The sequence below is a fragment of the Delphinapterus leucas genome, chromosome 9, assembly GCF_059928025.1.
Source record: "Delphinapterus leucas isolate spDelLeu-1000000601 "Yukka" chromosome 9, BTC_Dleu_Yukka2, whole genome shotgun sequence".
NCBI lineage: Eukaryota > Metazoa > Chordata > Mammalia > Artiodactyla > Monodontidae > Delphinapterus > Delphinapterus leucas.
In genome coordinates this window covers 74,938,499-74,960,596 of record NC_143137.1, presented here as the reverse complement: position 1 = coordinate 74,960,596, position 22,098 = coordinate 74,938,499, and the positions used below count along the sequence as shown (strand labels likewise).

The window sequence follows — 22,098 nt, the reverse complement described above, 5'->3', positions numbered from 1 at the left end:
ATTTCGTTGATCTCCATCTTTATTACGGTGACTCATTCTACTCTGTCCTTTGTTATCAGTTACTTCATCCTCTACTTTTTTTTTTTAATCTCTGTTCACTGCCTAATGGCTTCAGTTTCCTCATAACTTGCCCCTCTTGGGGCTTCTCAGGGCTTCCTTCTATTGCCTGACTTTTTAGCTTCTGCACCCACCATGTGAGTGATTTTCTCTTCCCATTTCCAGTTCACATTCTTGAAAGAGAATGGGTTTAGGTAATTACCACCATCCCTGTTTGGATGGAGCGTTCACATCATTAGGCCTGGCTTCCCTTGGCCTATATGGTTCTAGGAAGGGGGTTGTATGGCACAGATCATGGCTATTGCCTCTGCTGTGGGCACTGGCTGGAGTGGCTCTCTTAGAAGGGGAATCTGGCACAGCAAGACAGAATGACCTTTTAGGCACACTCTTTTTGTTTTAATTTTTTTAAAAAAAGTACGTTTTAACATCCTTGCCACTAAAGTAACATATTTTTCATGTTTTTTTCAAGATAAAATTCTCCTGACTCTGTCATTTAAAATAGTCATGGTACATAGAAACAAAGAATATATTGGTGGTTGTCAAGGGTTGCAGGTGGAGGGAAATGGGGAGATGTTGGTACAGATTTCCAGTTATAAAATGAATAAGTTCTAGGGATGTAATGTACGGCGTGCTGACTGCAGTTAACAATACTGTATTTTATACTTGAAAGTTGCTAAGAGAGTAGATCCTAGACGTTCTCACAACAATAGCCAAAAAAGAAAGAAAGAAAGAAAGAAAAAAGTTAACCATGTGAAGTGATGGATGTGTTAACTAATCTTACTGTGGTAATTATTTCACAGTCTGTATATCAAATTGTCAAATTGTACACCTTAAACTTACACAATGCTATATGTCAATTTTATCTCAATAAACCTGGAAGAAAATAGTCATGTTACCTAGTTGTTTTACGGTTAATTTAATAGAAATATATTTGAGTTAAATGTTTCTTAGGTTTCTGAAATTTAATATCATAGAGAAAACGTTCACGCTTTAAAATGTTCAACTTATTTGCAAGAAGGTAAATGCATTTTAGTAGTTAATGTAGAATTATGCATACAGATATTGGAGACTGGCAAAGTTGGGTAGTTAAGGTCTGGAGTATGCTGACTTTCATAAAGTAGGTTAAAAGCATTTCCCTTTTGAAACAATGTTGTCAGGCATTTTCCTGGTGCTTTGCTGCTCAGACACAAATGGTTATGTGTAACTGTTAACTGCAGGCTGTTATTGTTGGAAAATATTTTTTTTTTTTTTTTTTTTTTCCAGTACGTGAGCCTCTCGCTGTTGTGGCCTCTCCCGTTGCGGAGCACAGGCTCCGGACGCGCAGGCTCAGTGGCCATGGCTCACAGGCCCAGCCGCTCCGCGGCATGTGGGATCTTCCCGAACCGGGACACGAACCCGTGTCCCCTACATCGGCAGGCGGACTCTCAACCACTGCGCCACCAGGGAAGCCCGGAAAATATTTTTATATGCACAAATTGTGATAGAAAGGAGAGTGGACCACGAACATAAATTTGTGTTTTGGTTTTACTCTGACTTAGAGGGAAGATGACTTAAATTGCCTTCTATATCATCTCACCACTTCAAAACAGGAAGTGGTCAGGCAATAAATTGCTTTCTGTCTTCTTGCAGAAAGGAAACAAATATACGAATATAAATAGACAGCCTTCAGTCTCTCCCACTCAATCCATCCTATGTACGGTCTTGATTTAGCATTAGTAAAATGTTACGATGTAATTCCCCTGGTCTCAACCCTGAGTGTATGTTAGGTTCACTTGGGAAGCTTGTGAAATAAACCCTATATCCATCCCCCAATTTTCTGATTTATTTGACGTGGGTATGCTTTTGGCATTTATATTTTTGAAAGTCATCCCAAGTAAGTCTAAGGAACAGACAGGAAGCTACTGGCAAGCAGACAGAACCTGAACATTTGAGTTTGCTTTTAAGGCACTCTATTATCCATCTCCAACCTAGCTTGGCAGGGTCTGGCCAGCTCATATGGCTCCCCATGTCCTCTGTACATTGCTTATACTTCCCCTCTTCTGCTTCTTTCTTTCTTTCTTTTTTTTCTTTGTGGTACGCAGGCCTCTCACTGCTGTGGCCTCTCCCATTGCGGAGCACAGGCTCCAGACTCGCAGGCTCAGCGGCCATGGCTCACGGGCCCAGCCGCCCCGCAGCATGTGGGATCTTCCTGGACCAGGGCACGAACCCGTGTCCCCTGCATCAGCAGGCGGACTCTCAACCAGTGCGCCACCAGGGAAGCCCCCCTCTTCTGTTTCTTTTCCAGGCATACCAAGAGTTTCCTTCTCACATGTTTTTTTTTGGATTCAAATTTCTGCCCATTTTTCAAGACTTGGCTCAATTTTTACCTCTCCCATGATGCCTTCCCTGACCGTCCTTGACTGGAGGGCTTGCTCTCTCTTCTGAACTCACACAGCAGTTATTGCCTAGAAAATCATCTGAACAATGAATCAATCATGTACTGCTTTGTGTTATCTCTTCTATTGTTGTGATAAATGATTACACTTTGCTTTACTTTTCACCTGTTACCCAGGGACCCATACTGTGAGCTTCTGGCGTGCTTTTGTATCCTTGACAAGCTAAGTGCCCTGTATGGTGCAGAAAGTCAATAAGTATTTGCCCCTTTCTCCCATTTCCGAAGGTGTAGTTTGGCCCTTCATGTCTGCTGGGGTCTTGCCCTGGTCCTAGTGGACCTTCTTGCCAACAGAATCTCTGGCTCTTTAAATCAGGCCAACACATCAGTGGCCCACATGGCTAATTGTCAGTAAAACTGATTGTGTGTATACTCCTCTGCTCACACTTGCTCTCTCCCTGTTTTATGATCAGCTGACCTTTTGGCTTTCTTTCCCTCTCTGACCCCTCACTCTCCTACTCCTTATTCTGTCAGGACTTGATGGCAGAATTCAATTTCTTGGGTTTTGACTGCTTGCATTTTTTGAAATGTTAGAGTACAACACACTCTCTGGATCTTCCTGTTTCTATTCCTTCAGGTAAACACTTCCCCTGGCCAGGCTCTGGCCCAGCTGACCTAAGTTATCCTGCAATCCTCCACCAGTACCCTGGTCTGATCTGTCAAGATTCTCATCAAACAGAACAGGCACTCTCTACACTGTCTTTAAGATTGTCCACATGATTAAAAGCTTCTATGAGTCCCTCATTGCCTGTAGAATAACATCTAAACCTGAGCTGTCCAATATGGGAGCTATTAAAATTCAAATAAAAAATTGAGTTCCTCCACTATGCCATATTTCAAGCGCTGGATAGCCACTTGTGGCTAGTGGCTATCATATTGGACAACGCAAATACAGAACATTTTCATCCTTGAAGAAAGCGCTGTTGGACAGTGCTCATCTACATACCTTAGTGTAGTTCATATGGCCTTTATAATCTCATCTCAGTGTTTTGCTCTAGCTTAATTTTTGGCTGCAACATACCTTTCAGCCCCACCAACTTTCTCAGTGTTCCGCAGCCAATCAGTGCCCTTTCACACTTCACGCCTTTGAACTTGCTGTTGCCGCTTCCTGAAATGCCCTTTGACTTCCTTCTCTGGCAAACTCCCATCTACATTTTAAGATCGAACTCAAATATCACCTTCCTTGTGAAGTTCCCTGACTCTCCTAAACACAATAATTTCTTCTTCTGTGTTCCTCTGGCTCATTGAACCTAGCTCTGTTGCCCTTATCACCATATTTTGTTATTATTTACTTATAAATCGGTCTATGCTCTTGGATGGGGGATCCTGATTGTTCTATAGATCTACCCTAATGATTACCTGAAGTTGTTTGCTTGATTCCCTTTCAATATCAAGTAATATATTTCGTTACTTTTTGCTTGTTATTTATGTGTGTGCTATGTTTGAAAAGATCTTGGGGCTTTAGGAGAAGTCCTTCCCCTTTCTTATAAAACTAAAGTGGCTTCCTGTCTTCCAGGTTGAAGGTTCATTTTTCTTCTAATCAGTTCTGATTGGACTTGCGAGGGATGTGGTAGGAGGAATCAACAAGGTCGAAACAGAGGAACTATATGTAGGAAATAGTTCAGATGTGCTCAGGTTCCAGTCGTTACATAAAATATTTAGTATTTGGGAGAAGAGTAGGGAGGGAAGATGAAGAAAAACAAAACAAAACGAAACAGCTCATGGAACGGATATTGTGGAATTGTTTGACTTTTTCCCGACTAAGGCCAAAAGCAATGATATAAGGTGAGAAGAGTTTTTATTACCATTTTGCAAAACGTACATTTTTTTCTCCCCTCCGAGGATTTGATAAAATTTTGATAAATTCTGGTGACTCGAATTACTGGGAAGTAAATCCTCCTGACCAAGAAATTAAGATATCGATTAGTTTCTCTTCTGTGATTACGGTTAACAGCGTTCCGTAAAGGCTTATTTTCTTCTGGGAGAGCTGTAAATCCTAATGGCTGAGTCCAAGAGACCTTCTCTGATCACTATCGCCTAGCTGTTGCCGCAATCTTAACAGTCAATCATCTCCCCTTGGGTGCCCCGACCACGCCTATTGCTCAGACCTCGCCCACCAAGTAGCCCGCCCTCCCACCTCATGGCTCCGCCCCAGGCCTAGCAAAGGAAGATTCTCACTGGTGGAGAAGTTGCTCTGGTCCCGCCCAGCGGGCGGCGATAGGCCGAGCTGGCGTGGGGCGGTGGCGGTTGGCTGCCTGGGGACGGGTCCCTGGTGTTGCCCGTCAGGGTAGCTGGCGGCAGTGGCGGCTCTCGGGGGTGGGTTGTCAGTCAGTGAGCGGAGGGGGAAGATGGCTCGCGGGGACCCGTTCTGCTAGGAAGAAGGTGGGCAGGTGGTGCTACTTACTCGGGAGAAAGCAGAGCAGCCGCCGTCGCTGTCGCTGCGAGCCAGACAAGTCGAGATTCTGGAGGTGGAGCTTGGAGAGCCGCTCTGGTGAGTCCGGCCGAGCGAACTGCGCCGGGCCCCCAGGGCGGCCGGCGACCGATAACTTTTTTGTCAGGGAGGAGCCGGGGCGAGGCGGCGGCGGGGAGGGCACCGGGACTTTGTCCCCGGAGCGGCGGCTTCGTTGGAGGTAACGGCTCCCGCGCGAGGCGCCGCGGTTGGGCGCGAGACGGTGCTGGGCGCCTGGGGCGTCCGGAGGTCTGAGGAGCGGGACCGGATGGTGGGCTGCGGCCGGCGGCTTCTCGCCCAGAAGTTGGGCGCAGCCCGCCTGCTGCCTGGGCGGCGGCGGCAGCTTTGTGCGCGCGGACTCGGGTCTTTCTCCTTCCCCGGCCAGGAGCCCTCCGACCTCCGGGCGTGACCAGGGTGTAGCCGCCTCGGCCCGACCCGCCGCCCCTCGGCGCGGTTGGCCTGGGGTGGGACCCCGCCACCCCCGCCGCGACTGATGCTCCGGCCTGACCTCTCCTACCCCTCCCAACCCTCCTACTCCGGCTTGCCACTTCAGCGAGGCTGCCGCTATCCGTTCAGTCTAATGGCCAAAACGGTCACTGTCGCCCCCCTCGTCTTTGAAAGCTGCATTCGCCTCGGTTCCCCCCTCCCCCCCCCAGGTCGGACAGATTCACAAAGCAGCCACGATTCCTTCCTTGGTTATTTACACCGGAGATCTCTTCTTCAGCCCTTGCCCTCTTCTTACTAAGAGTTAGCCCTCTCCTTAGGATGATTCTGACATACTCGAGAATCGTCAGGGTTTTGTCTGAAAATTGTTGCATTGAAAGACCCGTCGAAGTTTGCACGCTTTGGCAAAACTGGGTATCCGCCCTTCGGTGTGCACATGTGTGCGTTGTACCCTCAGAGTTTAGACAGTCCTGATAATTTTTAATTTTGCCCTGGTACTTTCGTACTCTGCAGAATCGGTTCTCTGATAAATACACTATCACACGACTGGCAGCCGCTCGGCTCTTCAGGTAGGGGGAGATTATTCCGCTGCCAGCTTCTACTTATCTCAGAGACGTACTACCGGCAGTCGGGCCAGGCTGTCCTTTGGCAAATTATTTGTCCTTTGGGTCACCCAGTAGTTTGGGGGGCAGGTGTGACACCTCTTTGGTTCGTGTATCATTTTACAGTTTGAAATTTTCAGCTTTTAAAATCTTATCTGCATAAAGTCATAAATATTGGTCTAACCTTGAGTCAATGTGATAGTCCTGGGAGGCTTGTTTTCCATAAGAATATTCTCCTAACATCCATAGATCATCGCTCCGCCGCCGGCCCCCAATTTCTAAGCATTTTTTTCTTTAGGTTAATACATTTTAAGTCCAAAGCACCATATTTTTGAAGTGCAGGCAAGAAAGGAAGAAAAAAATCTGTAGGATATGCTTGGTTGGTCAATAGTAGCTTCAAAGTCAGTCAGTTATTCTAATAATTCATTTCAACAAAGTGGCAAGGGAGAAAATCATCACCTGTTTTAGAAAATAAACTCTGGATTTGGTGTATTTATCCTTTTTTGATTTACTATAGTTATAAGCATAGAGGGATTATAAACCCTCTTAGTTATCAGCATTAACAGGATATGGATAGCCAGATGAGGCATTGGCTAGGTCAGTGTGTTATCCCTGCTATGCTTCCTTTCTTTGTTGTATTCCTATTTTATGAAATCTGCTCTTGGTTGCATTTTTAGAGTGGTGTTGTTTTGACAGTCAGAGTTTAAATATATCTCGTAGTCAACTATTTTACTCAGGATCCTGTTGCCTGATATTTATTTTATAATGAATATTAAGAACTCTTTAAAAAATGTTAGTATCAAGACCATTTTGGGGGGTATCAAGTTTACATTTTGTAAATAATGGAAATTATGTCAGACATAAAATTTGCACTATCCCAGGCTGAATAGGTGCTAGGGATACAGAAATGAATATCATAACTCTTGTCATCAAGGAATTTACTGTGTAATATACAAGACAGATAAGTAAAGTAACAATACCCTCTGTTAAGTGTGAATAGAGATATGCCTAGTATAGTAAGGGAACAGAGTAGGAGATGGCTAACTCAGCTTGGATGTATATAAAGTCGGGGGCACACAGTAGAGTTTTAAAGTGTGACATAATTTTGCCAAGTGCAGGATGTAAGTGAATAACTTTCCAAGAAGAGAATATAAATATAGTCAGTGAGAAAGCAAGGAGGCATGAGAAACCCTGGTAGTTTAGAGAAGTCATTGTCAGTGACAATTACAAAGTCAGCAACGTTGATGTAACTTGAATGCAGGGGTGAGATGGGGAAATGGTGGAAGATGAGAACAGCGAGAGTGGTAGAGGGCCAGACCAGGGCCTTGTATCCTTGGCTAAGCGGGTTGCGTTGAAAGTGATGGGTAAGAAACCGCTTAATGGATCTGTGTTTTGGATCCTCACTCTGGCAGAGTGAGGTAGAATTTGATAGATGCTGTCACCTCGGGAAAGAAAGGAGGAGGAATCAAGACTGAGGATTTGATTTGGTTCCATTGATTGGAAATGAGGAACACATAGATGGAGGGAAGATGATAAATTCTATTTTGGATAATTTTGAATTTGAGAAAGCTGTGGAATGTTCAGGTGAAGCTGTAGATAGATGTTTGGATCTAGGATGTGAAACTTGTAAAGGAAATCAGGAATAGAGGGAAGAGTGGAGGTTGAATTGAAGAAGCTGCGTTGACTTGGGTATGTTGGAATGACTCAGATTGGGAGTCTTTAGCATAATGAAAGCAGCAGTCAGTGAACAGACAAATAAAAAGCAGATAGGTGGAAGCGTAGTGAGAAAGAGAGAAGAGTAGTAGTTAGAAAGGTAGGAAGAACGTCAAGAGGGATGCCAAGGGAGGAGAAATTTTCAAATAGAGAGGGAATGGGTCAACAATTTCAAATTCTTTAAAGAGGGGTCAAATAAGGAGAGACTTCAGGGAACAGTAAATTTGTCAGGAGTCCATAGGTGACTTTGACAAGTACAGATTTAGCTGAGTGGTGGTTCAGAAGCTAGTCTTCAGAAGATTGAGAAAGAATGGATGATGATAAAGTAGACATGCTTGCCTGAGGCATTTTAAAAAACTGAGGAAGGGAGAGAATGACAGCTATAAAGCAGTGGTTCTCAATCTTACCTACACATTTACAATCTTCTGGGGGAGCTTTTAAGAATCCTGATTTCAAGGGGGAACTCTTGTACCAATTTGGGGAGTGGGACAGGACCCAGACATCCGTATTTATTTCAATAGCTTTATTGAAGTATAATTGGCAAATAATAAACTACACATAGTTAAAGTGTGCAGTTCAGTGTTTAACATGTGTTTATACTCATTAAACCATCACCACAATCAAAATCACCTCCAAAAGTTTCCTAGTGCCCCTTTGTAATCTCTCTCTCTCATCCCCTGAAACCACTGATACACTTTTTGTTACTATAGATTAGTTGCATAGATATTTTAAAGCTCCCTAGGTAATTCTATAGCCATAGTTGAAACTGCTGCGGAGGGATATGGGTTGAAGAGATATTATGCTTGATTTTTTATATGCGTAAGGAAAGTGAGAAGAGATTAGGAAAGATATCTGTTGGAACTAAGTCCCTGAGGAGATAGAAGTTGATGGAATTTAGAGCTTTGACTGGTAAGAAAGGAAGACAATTCTGGAAGCAACATCTCTAACAAAGAATATGATATTAAAGATAGTATTTTTTGTTGTTGTTGTTATCAGCATCAAAGTTGTCATCACGTAATATCAAGATTAGTTCTCTGAAGTACTCAAAAACAATTAGCATCTTAATATTATGAAAATGAATGCCCCTCAGAAAAACCCCTTAAATGCAGCCTGAGACCCCTGGCACCACCATGTAATGCTTTGTCAGTTTTTTGGAGGGGAGCAGATGGAATTAACAGTTTGACTATTGCTTATTGTTAAGAGCCAAGTACTACTAGAATCTTTTTGGCCCTCTCAGAGTTAGGCTGCATATCTGCACTGTGGAAAGAGAACGTTTAACATTTACAAATCTCCTGTTTAAAGTATTTTTGTTCAGAAGAAATCTTGCTTGCTTGCCCTTTGGACATATGCCTTTTAAATACATTGGAGAAGAAAATCCTTCTTCTGCGTCCCAAATGAGACAGAGAAGAGTTGTGATTAGAAGTTGTCAAAGGCCCACACTTTGGGACTTCCCTGGTGGCACAGTGGGTAAGACTCCACACTCGCAATGCAGGGGGCCCGGGTTTGATCCCTGGTCAGGGAACTAGATCCCACATGCATGCCGCAACTCAGAGTTCTCATGCCACAACTAAGGAGCCCACGTGCTGCAACTAAGGAGCTGGTGAGCCTCAGCTAAGGAGCCCACCTGCCACAACTAAGACCTGGTGCAACCAAATAAATAAATATTAAAAGAAAAAAAAAAAAGGCCCACACTTTGTATCCTGAGAAAGGTAATTCTACCCCCCCATCCTACCCCACTCCCCCATTCCACTTTTTCTTTTTCTTTTTTTTTAAATTTCTGGCTCAGGTTTTGGATGTAGGCAAAAGCTGAGCCCCACTGGTTCTGAGGTCCAGGGTTTGTTCTTCACTCTTGTTTCTTACCTTTGGCAGGGGGCTGAAAGCAAATGGTTAATATCTAAATATTATTTGACATTGCACTTGAGCATAAATAAAGGTGGGGTGAAAAATTTTGTCTGATTGTTTCCTAGAGTTCTGAAAATTTCTTTCATTGTGATTAAAGTATAAAAGTATGATCAGACCTAGAGAGGGTAGGCATCCCTAGTTTTGGTGCAGCCTAAAAGAGTTGGACTATCAATGTTAACATGATTTTGGATACTATTGTTACTATATTCAAAGCAATATTGTAAACATTCTGTATTTTCTTAATTACTAATGTAATACATAATAATTGTAGGAAATTTGGAAAATTTAGGAAAGCATAAATGATAAATAACATAATACCTTCACCCATTGATAATCATTATTAATACTTTGGTGAATATCCTTATAGGTCCTTTTTAATGGGATTTACTGTTTGTTTGTTTTTTAACAAAAAACGCCCCCATGTTGTAAATACTCTTTTTCTGTTGTTGTTGTTCATGCTGTTCTGTTTCTAGCTTACTTTTACATAATTGAATGAATACTTACCCGAGTCAATAAAACATTATTTTTTTACAACATAGCATCATTTTAAATGTGTGGCTAATATTCCAGCATATGGATTTACCATTATTTATTTAACCAGCATTTCAACTGTTAAAAATTTAAACTCTTTCCACTAATTTTGAATGAATCATGTAGCAGTTAGCTTCTTGATGGATTAATCATTGCCCATATCTTTATTTACTTAAGACAAATTCTGAAATCAAAAGGTATCATATTTTAATTATTTTTGTTATTAATAGACTGCCTTCCAGAAAGTTTTAATTAATATTCATTTTTGTTAATTGTGCTTGAGAATGCCAGCAACCTCTCCATATTAAAAATCTGCCATTTTGATATGAAGAGTTGTACCTTCTATAAATTTTTTTGTTTCATTGGTTATTAGTTTTTTAAAATATTTGTATTTTTTGTGAATTATCTATTACTGTACTTTGTTTATTATGATATAAAGATAGGATATGGAGACTTTTAAAAACTGAGTTATGAGAGCTCTTTGTGTATAAAACTATTAGACGTTGGTCAAATTACAATGAAAATAATTTCTCCAGTTTGTCATTTGCATCCTAATTTTGTTTTTGGTGTGAATTTTTTCTTTTTAAACAGATTTTTAACATTTAGTGTAGTTAAATCTGTCAAATTTTTCTTTTATGGCATCTGCCTGCTTAGGAAAGCCTTCTTGCATTCCCAAATTATATAAGTAATTACCTCTATTTCCTTATATTACTTTCAGAGTTTTAAAAAACATTTACATCTTTAATCTATTTGGAATGTATTTTGAGGTAGAGTGGCAAGTCAATTATTTTAATACTATTTACTGAATAATTATCTTTCCCCAGAGGTTTTAAATGCTGTCTTTTTAATATACCAATTCATGATTTTTTTCTAGGTTTTCTATTCTGCTTCATTGGGCTATATTTTTTGCTCCAGTAACTCCAAACAGTTCTAATTATTAATAACTTTTTAATGTATCTTACTATAAGGTTGTGTGAATTCCTATTATCTTTTTCAAAACATTTTCAGCATTTCTCATATATTTTTTTCAGATTGCCTCTAATTCAATTTATTAAGACCCTGAAAGAACCCAATTGGAATTTCTAAACTAATTTTTTAGAGATAGCTGTGATATCTTTACAATATTTTCATCATTTCTTCAAGTCATCTTTTATGACTCAGTGTTTTGTAGTTTTCATGTGGTTCTGCCTATTTTTAAAGTTGATTTTTGGTATTTTAAAGCTTGTTGTTGCTATTGTGAGTGGAGTAGTTTTTCAATGTATTTTAAAGAGGATTGCATCTTTCTCGTGGAACATAGAAAAGTTGGTGACTTGTGTATACTGTTTTCTAACTGGTTATTTTACAAAATTCTTAATTCTAATAGTTTTTTATTGGATTTTGTAATAAGGCAGTTATAGACTTTGTAAATGATGATAATTTTGTTTTCTTGCCAATATTTAACCCTTTCTTTTTTAAAAAATTACACTGATCAGAATGTCTAGAAGACTGTTAAATTATAGTAGTGAATAGTGAGCATCTTTGGCTCATTTCTCACTTGAATGACTGCCTTTACGGTTTCACAGTTGTGTATTCTTTTTGACAATTTTTTTTAGTATGTTAAGGAAATAGTCTTCTATTCCCCTTTTTTGGAGTTGAGGTTAAATTGGAAAAATATATTAAATTTGATCACATACTCTCATAATGTATATTGAGATAATTATATGGTTTTTCTTCTTTTACCTATTGGTTGATGAATTATATTAGAAGATTTCCTAGTGGATTTCACCAATTTTGTCTCTTTGGAATAAAGGCAACTCGATAGTAGCATACCTCTTTAAAGCTACATTTGGTTGCTCTGTAAGATCTCTAGTGTTCTTTTTGTATTACCTTTTTGAGGTTTTGGTTTCTGAATATGCTAGCTTTGTAAAATAGAGAGAGAGAGAGAGAGAGAGAGAGAGAAGTGTTCCATCTTTTTATAAGCTCTGGCAATCTCTTCTTTGATGGTCTGAAATAGTTTAGCTATAAAAATGTCTAGGTCTTTTTGGATTAAATACAACTTGTTGAGATTTTAATACCTGCTACTTTCTAAGTACTTTGCATAATTAATTTCATTTAACTGTGCACAGCTTTGCAAGTTAAGTATTATTATCCTTATTCTACAGATAAAGAAACTGAGACTCAGAGAGATTAAGATACTTGTTCAAGAGCAACAGCTAGTTAGTGGTAGAGAGAGTTTAAACTCAATTCCTATCTGATGCCATGATTCATGATTTTTAATCAGTACCCTAATTTTTTCCTAATCAGGACTCTTTCCTTATTTTCTCTTACTGAGAAGTAAACTTAATTATTTTATTTGAGTGTCTTATTAAGTGTTTTCCTCTTTGTCCAATTAATTTCAGTTTTTGGTAACCCTATCTTAATTATTACTGGTTTGTTCTGTTTTGCAATCGTATCTTCAGCTGTTTTAACAAATACAGCCCAGTATGGTTATGACAGAAGATACTGGAATGGGAATGGGATGATATTTATTTAATGCACTTTATATAATTCATGTTTTAATTTGTCAGGTGTTCAAGATCAACTTGCATTCCTGAATCCTGTTTTACCTTGTAAGGAATGTTAAGCGCAACACATCAAGGAGCTTTGGAAATAGTACTTTTCCATTCTAGTTTAAACATTTGTCACTGTTGAAGCTTGCATCAGGGTAGCCTTTTAGTAGTACATGTTAAATGATATTTGTTTGGTGTGTGCTTTCTGGAACAAAGAGTCTTTTGATTAGAGGATGAACATTAGTTGCTTTCTCATATAAATGCATAAGCATTCATTCAGTTATTTGCACTAGACCTAGTGAAAACATTATATGTGAGCTCTTAAACTGTGCAATGAAAATTATTTGAGGTTTCAGGTATTGGAAGATATACATTCCTCTTCTGTAGAGGAACTTACAGGCTTGGAAATTAAAGAGAATAATGTAAGCCTTAAAAGTGCTTAAGTTGGGCAAGCAATTGTAAACTCTGTTTCTATCTTTTTGAGCTCCTCTGTTTTTTTTCCCCCTTTAGATGTAAGTAACATTTAATTAATTCAATTAGGGTATTGGTTCTAATCAACATACACAGACTGTACTCCCCACCTCCACTGATGGGGGGCAGAAGAAGCTGCCAGTCTGACCTGGCACATAACATGCTCTTTGGATCTAAATGTCAAAGTTCCTGTTGATTTGTTAATCCATAGATATTATTGTGGTGGACGGAGTGACCACATAGTCCTCAAAGCAGTGCACACTTTAGTAGTTGAGAAGAGGGAGAGACTGTTTTGGGAAATTATGAAACTTTGAGTGGGTCTGGATAAAGGAATGTAGAGGAAGGTGGAAGTATTTTAGAAATGGGTGGGGGGAGATGCATCAACTAAGTATGAAAGGTAGAAATGTGCAAATCGAATAGACTGTTAGAGAAGTATGGAAAATCAGAAGAATGGGTTACATGGGTGATAGAAGCAAAATATTGAAGTCAGTGAAGTCTTCTCAGTAGAGTTTCAGAAAGGAAGATGCTTGTGGCAAGGTTAAAGAGAAGGAATGAGTATTGAGAGAGAACCAATAGAATTGTCATTTTTGAGGTCATGGAGAGTATATGATGAGAACCAAATGTATACTGTAAAGGGGGTTAAGGAATAAATTGGTGGTGAAATAATTGGAGGCAGTGGCAGTAGATAAGGCTACTAAATCAGAAAGCTAATCAGTGAAGAATAAATAAGGATGAAAGTAACTGGAGGGCATTAGAAGCTAATGAAGCTTCTCTCCCTGTTCTATCCCTCTCCCACCCCCTCCCCACAGATCCTGAAAAGCATTTTGTCCAACTGAATGAAGTGCAAATTGTCCAATTGAAAATATTTTGTTAGTGATAATTTGAACTATCATTGAGCATCTGTGGTGTGGCAGTGCTTTAGTTGTATTATTATTATTATTTTTTTTTTTTGCGGTACGCGGGCCTCTCACTGTTGTGGCCCCTCCCGCTGCGGAGCACAGGCTCCGGACGCGCAGGCCCAGCGGCCATGGCTCACGGGCCCAGCCGCTCCGCAGCATGTGGGATCCTCCCGGACCGGCGCACGAACACGTGTCCCCTGCATCGCTAGGCGGGCTCTCAACCACTGCGCCACCAGGGAAGCCCTAGTTGTATTATTTTTAATCCCTAGAACATTCCTGTAATACAGATGTTATCACCTACTTTTCACAGTGGACGAAACTGAGAAAGTTTAAGTAATTTGCTGGAAAGTGGGCATGGTTTTTTTTGACTCTTCATTATGCCATGCTTCTTCTTCTGTTTATTGAGCTGTGTTAAAACACTTGGGAACATTGTAAAGCAACTATATTCCTATAAAATTAATTTAAAAAAAACACTTGGGGAAGGAGTGGTTGTAAAAGGAGTATAAGGTATGATTCCTCTCCTTATAGAAAGGAGTGGAAGAGAAATTTTAGTTATGTTTGCTGTAATTTGTGTTAACTATATTTTCTATTTAAAATGTTTTATAAAAGGATTCCTTTCAATAAGCTCCTCTACCATATGTATAATACTTAAATTTTAAAAATTTTATCTAGAGATGAAATGTTCTTTTTATCCATGATAATGATTGGTTGAGGGGAAAGGAAGTACAATCCAAGAAAGATGATGTCAAGAAAAGTCAGGATATGGGAATTCCCTGGCATTCCAGAGGTTAAGACTCAACTCTGTCACTGCCGAGGGTGCAGGTTCAAGTCTCTGGTCGGGGAACGAAGATCCCACAAGTTGTGCGGCGCAGCCAAAGGGAGAAAGAAAAAAAAAAAAGGCAGTGTATGAACTGTTCTTTTCACTGTGAGAGCTACAAGTATGGTATACAATTTTCGGTAGCACCTCAGAAAGTTTAGCTTCTTCATGGAAATCATACTGAGCTTGTCACAAGATGATAATCAGGGCAGATATTTTTCATGACACCAGATTATAAAGCTTCAGAGTTTATTGTAGTATAATGTGATTTATTGAATTTGGATTCCATCAGTCAGGAATAGGTTATTGGTGACAGAGTCCACACAGATGTTTAATTTTCTGTTATAAACCCTTTCTTTGGAAGGAATGCATAACTGAAAAGAAATACTTAAACTACTTTAGGGATTAAACATCCTCACAGGACTTTCAAGTACTTTGAGAGGAACCAACATAGAAATTTTTGCTGTACTAATTTTAGTTTCACATTCAGCTGCAAAGCAACATCTAAGTTACATTTTGCTATACTAGTATAAGACTTAATATTATTAAAAACTTTATTTAGAGGATTTCTCTGGTGGCACAGTGGTTAAGAATCCACCTGCCAATGCAGGGGACACAGGTTCGATCCCTGGTCCGGGAAGATCCCACATGCTGTGGAGCAACTAAGCCCATGCACCACAACTACTGAGCCTGAGCTCTAGAGCCTGTAAGCCACAACTACTGAAGCCTGCGCGCCTAGAGCCTGTGCTCCACAGCAAGAGAAGCCACCACAATGAGAAGCCCAAGCACCGCAACGAAGAGTAGCCCCTGTTTGCCACAACTAGAGAAAGCCTAAGCGCAGCAACGAAGACCCAACGCAACCAAAAAAAACAAAACAAAACTTTATTTAAAAAATAATTTTATAATTCAGCCTCTGCTAAAACAAATTGACTGTGACCCCAGTTAGTATGAATCAACATGATCATACTGGGACCTCCCTGGTGGCGCAGTGGTTAAGAATCTGCCTGCCAGGGCTTCCCTGGTGGCACAGTGGTTGAGAGTCCACCTGCCGATGCAGGGGACGTGGGTTCGATTCCTGGTCTGGGAAGATTCCCACATGCCGCGGAGCAACTAAGGCCGTGCGCCACAGCTACTGAACCTACTCTCTACAGCCCGTGAGCTACAACTACTGAGCCCATGTGCTGCAATTACTGAAGCCCGCACGCCTAGAGTCCTTGCTGCACAGCAAGAGAAGCCACCATAATGAGAAACCTGCGCACTGCAACAGAGAGTAGCCCCTGCTCTCCGCAAGCCCACGCGCAGCGACAAAGACCCAGTGCAGCCAAAAATAAATAAATAAAAAAACAAAACAAAACAAAAAACATGATCATATGGAACTATTTATTTCATCTTTGGTTACTATAATTTTTTAAACCAAGAAAAACAACTGTGTTAATAAGATCCACTGAGTTTCTGATTGAGACAAACCAAATAGAATTTTGTAGTGTAGTTAAGATTTGTTGCTTTTGTTATTATGGCTCTTTTATTATTATGTTGCTTTTATTATTATGGCTGTATTATTTTGGCTCTATTACATTACCACCATTAACTGTTTACTTGCATTTTTTCATTGTACCCTCCCTTTGTCTGCACATTTTCTAATTGAACATCTGAACTTCTGTTGGCAGATGTCATTAATGGTTGAGCATCTCATTCCAAATTTTGAAAGGGCAGTGACTCACCCTAAGACATCAACCCAACCCATGAGTCACTTGGTTCTCCTAACATTTCTCTCTTCTTTTGTCTCCAACATTAGAGAAGGGAAAACTGCCGCTTAAGAATGCAAAAAACTTTAAAGGAATTAAAATAGAGCTGTGCTTTAAAAAGTGTATTTCTATATGCTATAATTTTGGGGAAAGAGAGAGGAAAGAGAGTTGAATGATAGCAAAATGATTGCAAGATAATATTTACATTGGACTTTCTTCAACATTCCTCCTCATTTTCCTCATAGCATTTGTTTTTATTTGCTTATACCCTGATTTGCCTTGATTTGTTTCAAAAGGGATTAAAGGACACTCACTTCTGCTGTGTTTTAGGTTTACTTGTTTCCCCTAATAGACTGTGAATCCCTCAAGTCAGCGACTATGTCATACTCATTTTTGTAAATCTATCACCTAGGACATAGAAGACATTTAATAGTTCATAAATAAATGGATGATATTTAAGCACCTCTAGTACAAGAGAAGAGAGGTTAATCGCTGCAATCCTAGTTAATTGCATGCAGCTTTGATGGCGTTCATGGACTGAGTTGTGTCTGTTCTGCCACCCCGTTCCTAATCCCCAGTACCTCAGAATGTAACCATATTTGGAGATAGGGTCTTTATAGAGGTACAAATTAAGTTAAAATGAAGTAATTAGGGTAGCTTCTAATCCACCGTGACTGGTGTCCTTTTAAGAAGAGGAAATTTGGATATGACTTTACAGATGGAAGATAATGTGAAGGCACAAGGAGAAGATGGCTGCAAACCAAGGAGAAAGGCCTGGAACAGAACCTTTCCTTAACGGCTCTCAGCAGGAATCAACCCTGCTGACACCTTGATTATTAGACTTCTAACCTCTGGAACTGTGAGAAAATAATGTCTATTGTTTAAGCCACCCATTCTGTGGTACTCTGTTACAGCAACCCTTAATAAACTAATACAGCTGACTTGTATGCTTGGCTGTAGCAAAATTTGATACCCTTAATTTGCCTATCTCCAAGGAACAATTTGCTACACTCTATGTCAAAACCTTAGAACTTTTTACTCTTCCCCCAGGCAAGACATGGGAAAGAGACATTTGTGTGGCTTAAGGAAGAAAGTAATAACTATACATCTCAAATAAATAAATAAAAATAAACAATAACTGTCTCCTTTCACCTTCCTACCCATACAGTCAATGGCAAGCAGCTAGCTCATTCTCTAGTTCAACTGAATTTGTTTGGCTTGGCACGGAGGAAGTGTTTATGAGTTATTTGTGTTTAAGTGTTCAAGAGCTGCCGCGAAACCTGGTTGCTTTTCCAAAGTATGGAGATGGAAGAGGAAGACTGAATAAAATAGTTATTGTGACGTTAATTTGAACTAACTGCTTGCGCATAATCTCAGCGACATTACTTTGCCTGTGTTATAATCAACAGGGCAGAGCACTGTGTCTTTTATAGTGTTTTGAGACACTTAGTTGAAAGAGAAGATTTTGGACGTGTACAAAACAAGAACACTTGCTCTATCATCATTTGGAAGTAGTTTACCAGAGTACTGAGAATAGGGTAAACTAAATTAACTAGCAAACTGAATAAAGCTCTCAGTCCTAGAGTTAAAAAAAAAATTGTTTGCCATAAAGCAAAACAAAACAAACAACAAAACCCTCCAATTTATGGGCAAGTAAGAATTTTAACCTAATTTTGGCATTTAAGCTTCAGTCACATCCACACAGTCTAGAGCACCCTTGTTAACAGCCTGTAGTTACTGTGGTAAATACCAGTGATACACTTTCTCATCCCCTTTCTTTTCCTTCATTCCAGTTGTTGAGAAAAATACTGAAACCAAGAATTTTCTGAAAGTCACTTGCTAACATGTGGCAGAGCTGGGTCTCATTGTGAATTGAAGACTTTTGCTCTGTTACCCTACCATGTTTTACTATGGCCCTGTAGTTCTCAACCTGGCTGCCAAACAGAATCACCCATGTAATTTATTTTCCCCTACCAATTTATTTTGAGATGAAAATATTCTAGTTTTCTGTTTAGAATGAAAATATTAAGAAGGAAAGAATAAAAGTAAATTATTCATGAAACAGTATGCTATAAACTTTGAACTGTTGTGTGCTGGGGTAGGGATTGTTGATAGCATGAAGAGTGATTGAGAATGGGGACTCTAGAGTGGGGCTGCTTGGATTCTAAATCTAACCCACTTACTTGCTAGTGTGTGACATTGGACAAGTTATTTCTTTAAGCTTCAGCTTCCTTTTTTTTGTGAAATGGAGATTATATTAATTTACCATTTAGGAAGTCTGTGAGGATTAAATGAAAATTCCCATAAAGCACTTAACAAAGTGCCAGACACATAAGTGCTTGAGAAATGTTAATCGTTATAACAATATCATCCCTGGACGTCTATTGTTGACACATTTGACTCACACTGTTTTCTAGACTGTATTCCCAGTGATGCCAGTTGTGTCTGGACCATAAAGGATCTAATGGGCAAATACACTTGGGAAAATATTTCATTCTAAATAGCTTTCTTGGAGACTCATTAACACAGATATAGCATATTAAAAGGCTCTGACGACACGGGTTCGTGCCCCGGTCCGGGAAGATCCCAAATGCCGCAGAGCGGCTGGGCCGTGAGCCGTGGCCGCCGAGCCTGCGCGTCCGGAGCCTGTGCTCCTCAACGGGAGAGGCCACAACAGTGAGAGGTCCGTGTGTCGCAAAAAAAAAAAAAAAAAAAAGGCTCTGACGAGTCCTTTGATTAAAAAGAAAGAAAACTCTAACTTTCTTGAATAGTTAAATTTTAATAGGGAAAGCCTTTTCTTCTTTGGTACAACTGTTAATATCTTTTAGAACGATTTGTTTTTGTTTGTTTGGTTTTTTTTTTTTTGGGGGGCTGTGTTGGGTCTTCGTTGCTGCGCGCAGCTTTCTCTAGTTGCGGCGAGCGGGGGCTACTCATCATTGAGGTGCGTGGGCTTCTCATTGTGGTGCCTTTTGTTGCAGAGCATGGGCTCTAGGTGCACGGGCTTCAGTAGTTGTGGTGCACGGGCTTCAGTAGCTGTGGTGCACGGGCTTAGTGGCTCCACTGCATGTGGGATCTTCCTGGACCAGGGATCGAACCTGTGTCCCCTGCATTGGCAGGTGGATTCTTAACCACTGCACCACCAGGGAAGTCATAGAACAGTTCTAACAATAGTTTAGGAAGCACTGCCTAAACTATTTATACTGTGTTTACCTGGTTTAGTGAATTAATAAGGATAGTGATCTTTTTATTTTCCCCAGTTATTTGTACTCTACAATAACAATATGATGGATAGTTGGAAGGAGCCAGGAGTTTGGGATTCTAGTAGAATTTCTGTAACTACCTAGGAGAGTGATCTTGTATTTAGCCTGTATATGTGCCTTTTAAAAGTAACAAAATAAATGAGGAAAATGACTGTAAACAGCTGGTTATATGAAAGATTTGTCATTGAAATAACTTGCCTGTTAGATTTGACTTTTTTTCAGCCTTAGTACCAACTGTCATACAACCAGCCTTGCAAATAAGTTATAGGAATAGGAGCTATGTTCCTGATCAAGTCCCTGATATCAAATTCATTATAGAAATAGTCACTAACAAAACTACAGAAGCTTTGAGAAATCTGGTTAAAAATAATTCCTTGACAAGTTCAAATTCTGTATATGGTTAAGAAGGTGAGGTTTGGGTTTCTTTTTTTTTAAACATACTTAATTTAGATTACTTTGTCACATTCTGATGTTTGTAGCCTAACTTAAATAAAAAATAATAAAATCTATCCTCAAATAGAGATCATTTTTAACATACAGAAATCTGTTGCATTTCTTTACACTAACAATGAAATATCAGAAAGGGAAAGTTAAAAAAAAATTCATTTTAAAATTGCACAAAAAACCCCCCAAAAACTTAGGAATAAACCTGACCAAGGAGGTGAAAGATTTATATGATGAGAACTATAAAACATTGATAAGGGAAATTGAAGATGATTCAAAGAAATGAAAAGCTTTCCCATGCTCTTGGATTGGAAGAATTAATATTGTTAAAATGGCCATACTATACAAAGAAAACTACAGATTTAATATGATCTCTATCAAATTAACCATGACATTTTTCACAAAACTAGAACAAATATCCTAAAATTGATATAGAACCATAAAATGCCAAAGCAATCCTGAGGAAAGAAAACAAAGATGAAGGCATAACCCTTCCAGATTTCAGACAATACTACAAATCTATAGTAATCAAAACAGCGTGGTATTGGCACAAAAACAGACATATGGATTAATGAAATAGAATAGAGAGCCTGGAAATAAACCCACACACCTGTGGTCAATTAATCTTCAACAAAGTAGGCAAGGATAAACGATGGAGAAAAGACAGTCTTTTCAGCAAGTGGTTTTGGGAAAGCTGGATAGCCACATGTCAATCAATAAAGTTAGAACACACCGTCACACCATACACAAAAATAAACTCAAAATGGCTTAGAGACTTAAATATAAGACACAACACCATAAAACTCCTGGAAGAGAACATAGGCAAAATATTCTGACATAAATTGTAGCAGTGTTTTCTTAGGTCAGTCTCCCAAGGCAATAGAAATAAAAGCAAAAACAAACAAATGGGACCTAATCAAACTTATAAGCTTTTGCACAGCAAAGGAAACCATAAACAAAATGAAAAGACAACCTACGGACTCGGAGAAAATATTTGCAAATGATGCGACTGACAAGGGCTTAATTTCCAAAATATACAGACAGTTCATACAACTCAACAACAAAAAAACAAGTCCAATCAAAAAATGGGCAGAAGACCTAAGTAGACATTTCTCCAAAGAAGACATACAGATGGCCAATAAGCACATGAAAAGATGTTCAGCTTCGCTAATTATTAGAGAAATGCAAATCAAAACTACAATGAGGTATCACATCACACCAGTCAGAATGGCCATCGTTAAAAAGTCTGCAAGTAATAAATGCTGGAGAGGGTGTGGGGAAAAGGAAACCTTCCTACACTGTTGGTGGGAATGTAAATGGGTGTAGTCACTATGGAAAATAGTATGGAGGTTCCTCAAAAAACTAAGAATTGCCGTATGATCCAGCAGTCCCACTCCTGGTCATGTATTCGGAGAAAACTCTAATTCAAAAAGATACATGCACCCCATTGTTCATAGCAGCACTATACTTACAATAGCCAAGACATGGAAGCAAGCTAAATGTCCATCGACAGAGGAATAGATAAAGAAGATGTGGTACATACATACAATGGAATACTACTCAGCCATAAAAAAGAATGAAATAATGCCATTTGCAGAAACATGGATGGACCTAGAGATTATCATACTAAGTGAAGTAAGTCAGAAAGAGAAACAGATACCATTATGATATCACTTATATGTGGAACCAAATGATACAAATGAACTTATTTACAAAACAGAAACAGACTCACAGACATAGGAAACAAACTTATGGTTACCAAATGGGAAAGGGGGTAGGGGAGGGATGAATTAGGAGTTTGGGAT

The 22,098-nt window shown here is 39.6% G+C and overlaps 2 protein-coding genes across 18 annotated transcripts in view; one reads left to right on the top strand and one right to left on the bottom strand.

Moving 5' to 3' along the window:
- Positions 1-1,016: 1,016 nt before the first annotated feature.
- On the bottom strand, positions 1,017-5,819 carry LOC149748430 (uncharacterized). The gene is made up of 3 exons (XM_089917093.1): positions 5,680-5,819; positions 4,893-5,501; positions 1,017-4,387 (listed from the first exon to the last, which is right to left on the bottom strand). The coding sequence occupies exons 1-3, from the start codon at positions 5,817-5,819 to the stop codon at positions 4,249-4,251; spliced, it is 888 nt and encodes a 295-aa protein (XP_089773219.1). The 3' UTR covers positions 1,017-4,248.
- HYCC1 (hyccin PI4KA lipid kinase complex subunit 1) overlaps positions 4,868-22,098 on the top strand; it is a 177,809-nt gene continuing 160,578 nt past the window's right edge. For 16 of the 17 annotated variants that reach the window (XM_089917731.1, XM_089917730.1, XM_089917729.1 and 13 more), the window contains exon 1: positions 4,868-4,979. The gene's annotated coding sequence lies outside the window, so the exon portion shown is untranslated. Of the gene's footprint in view, positions 4,980-5,095; positions 5,119-22,098 lie in introns of those variants that run through there. The other variant, XM_089917732.1, reaches the window with a different exon arrangement.

What these genes read in the sequence shown, in the direction of transcription:
- LOC149748430 (XM_089917093.1), bottom strand. Translation starts at nt 5,819, where the DNA reads ATGTGCACACCGAAGGGCGGATACCCAGTTTTGCCAAAGCGTGCAAAC. An exon ending in AAGGAGAGGGCTAACTCTTA is followed by an intron (nt 5,502 to 5,679) that starts GTAAGAAGAGGG and finishes CTGAACGGATAG; the next exon opens with CGGCAGCCTCGCTGAAGTGG. An exon ending in GCTGCTCTGCTTTCTCCCGA is followed by an intron (nt 4,388 to 4,892) that starts GTAAGTAGCACC and finishes TTTCTTGGTCAG; the next exon opens with GAGGATTTACTTCCCAGTAA.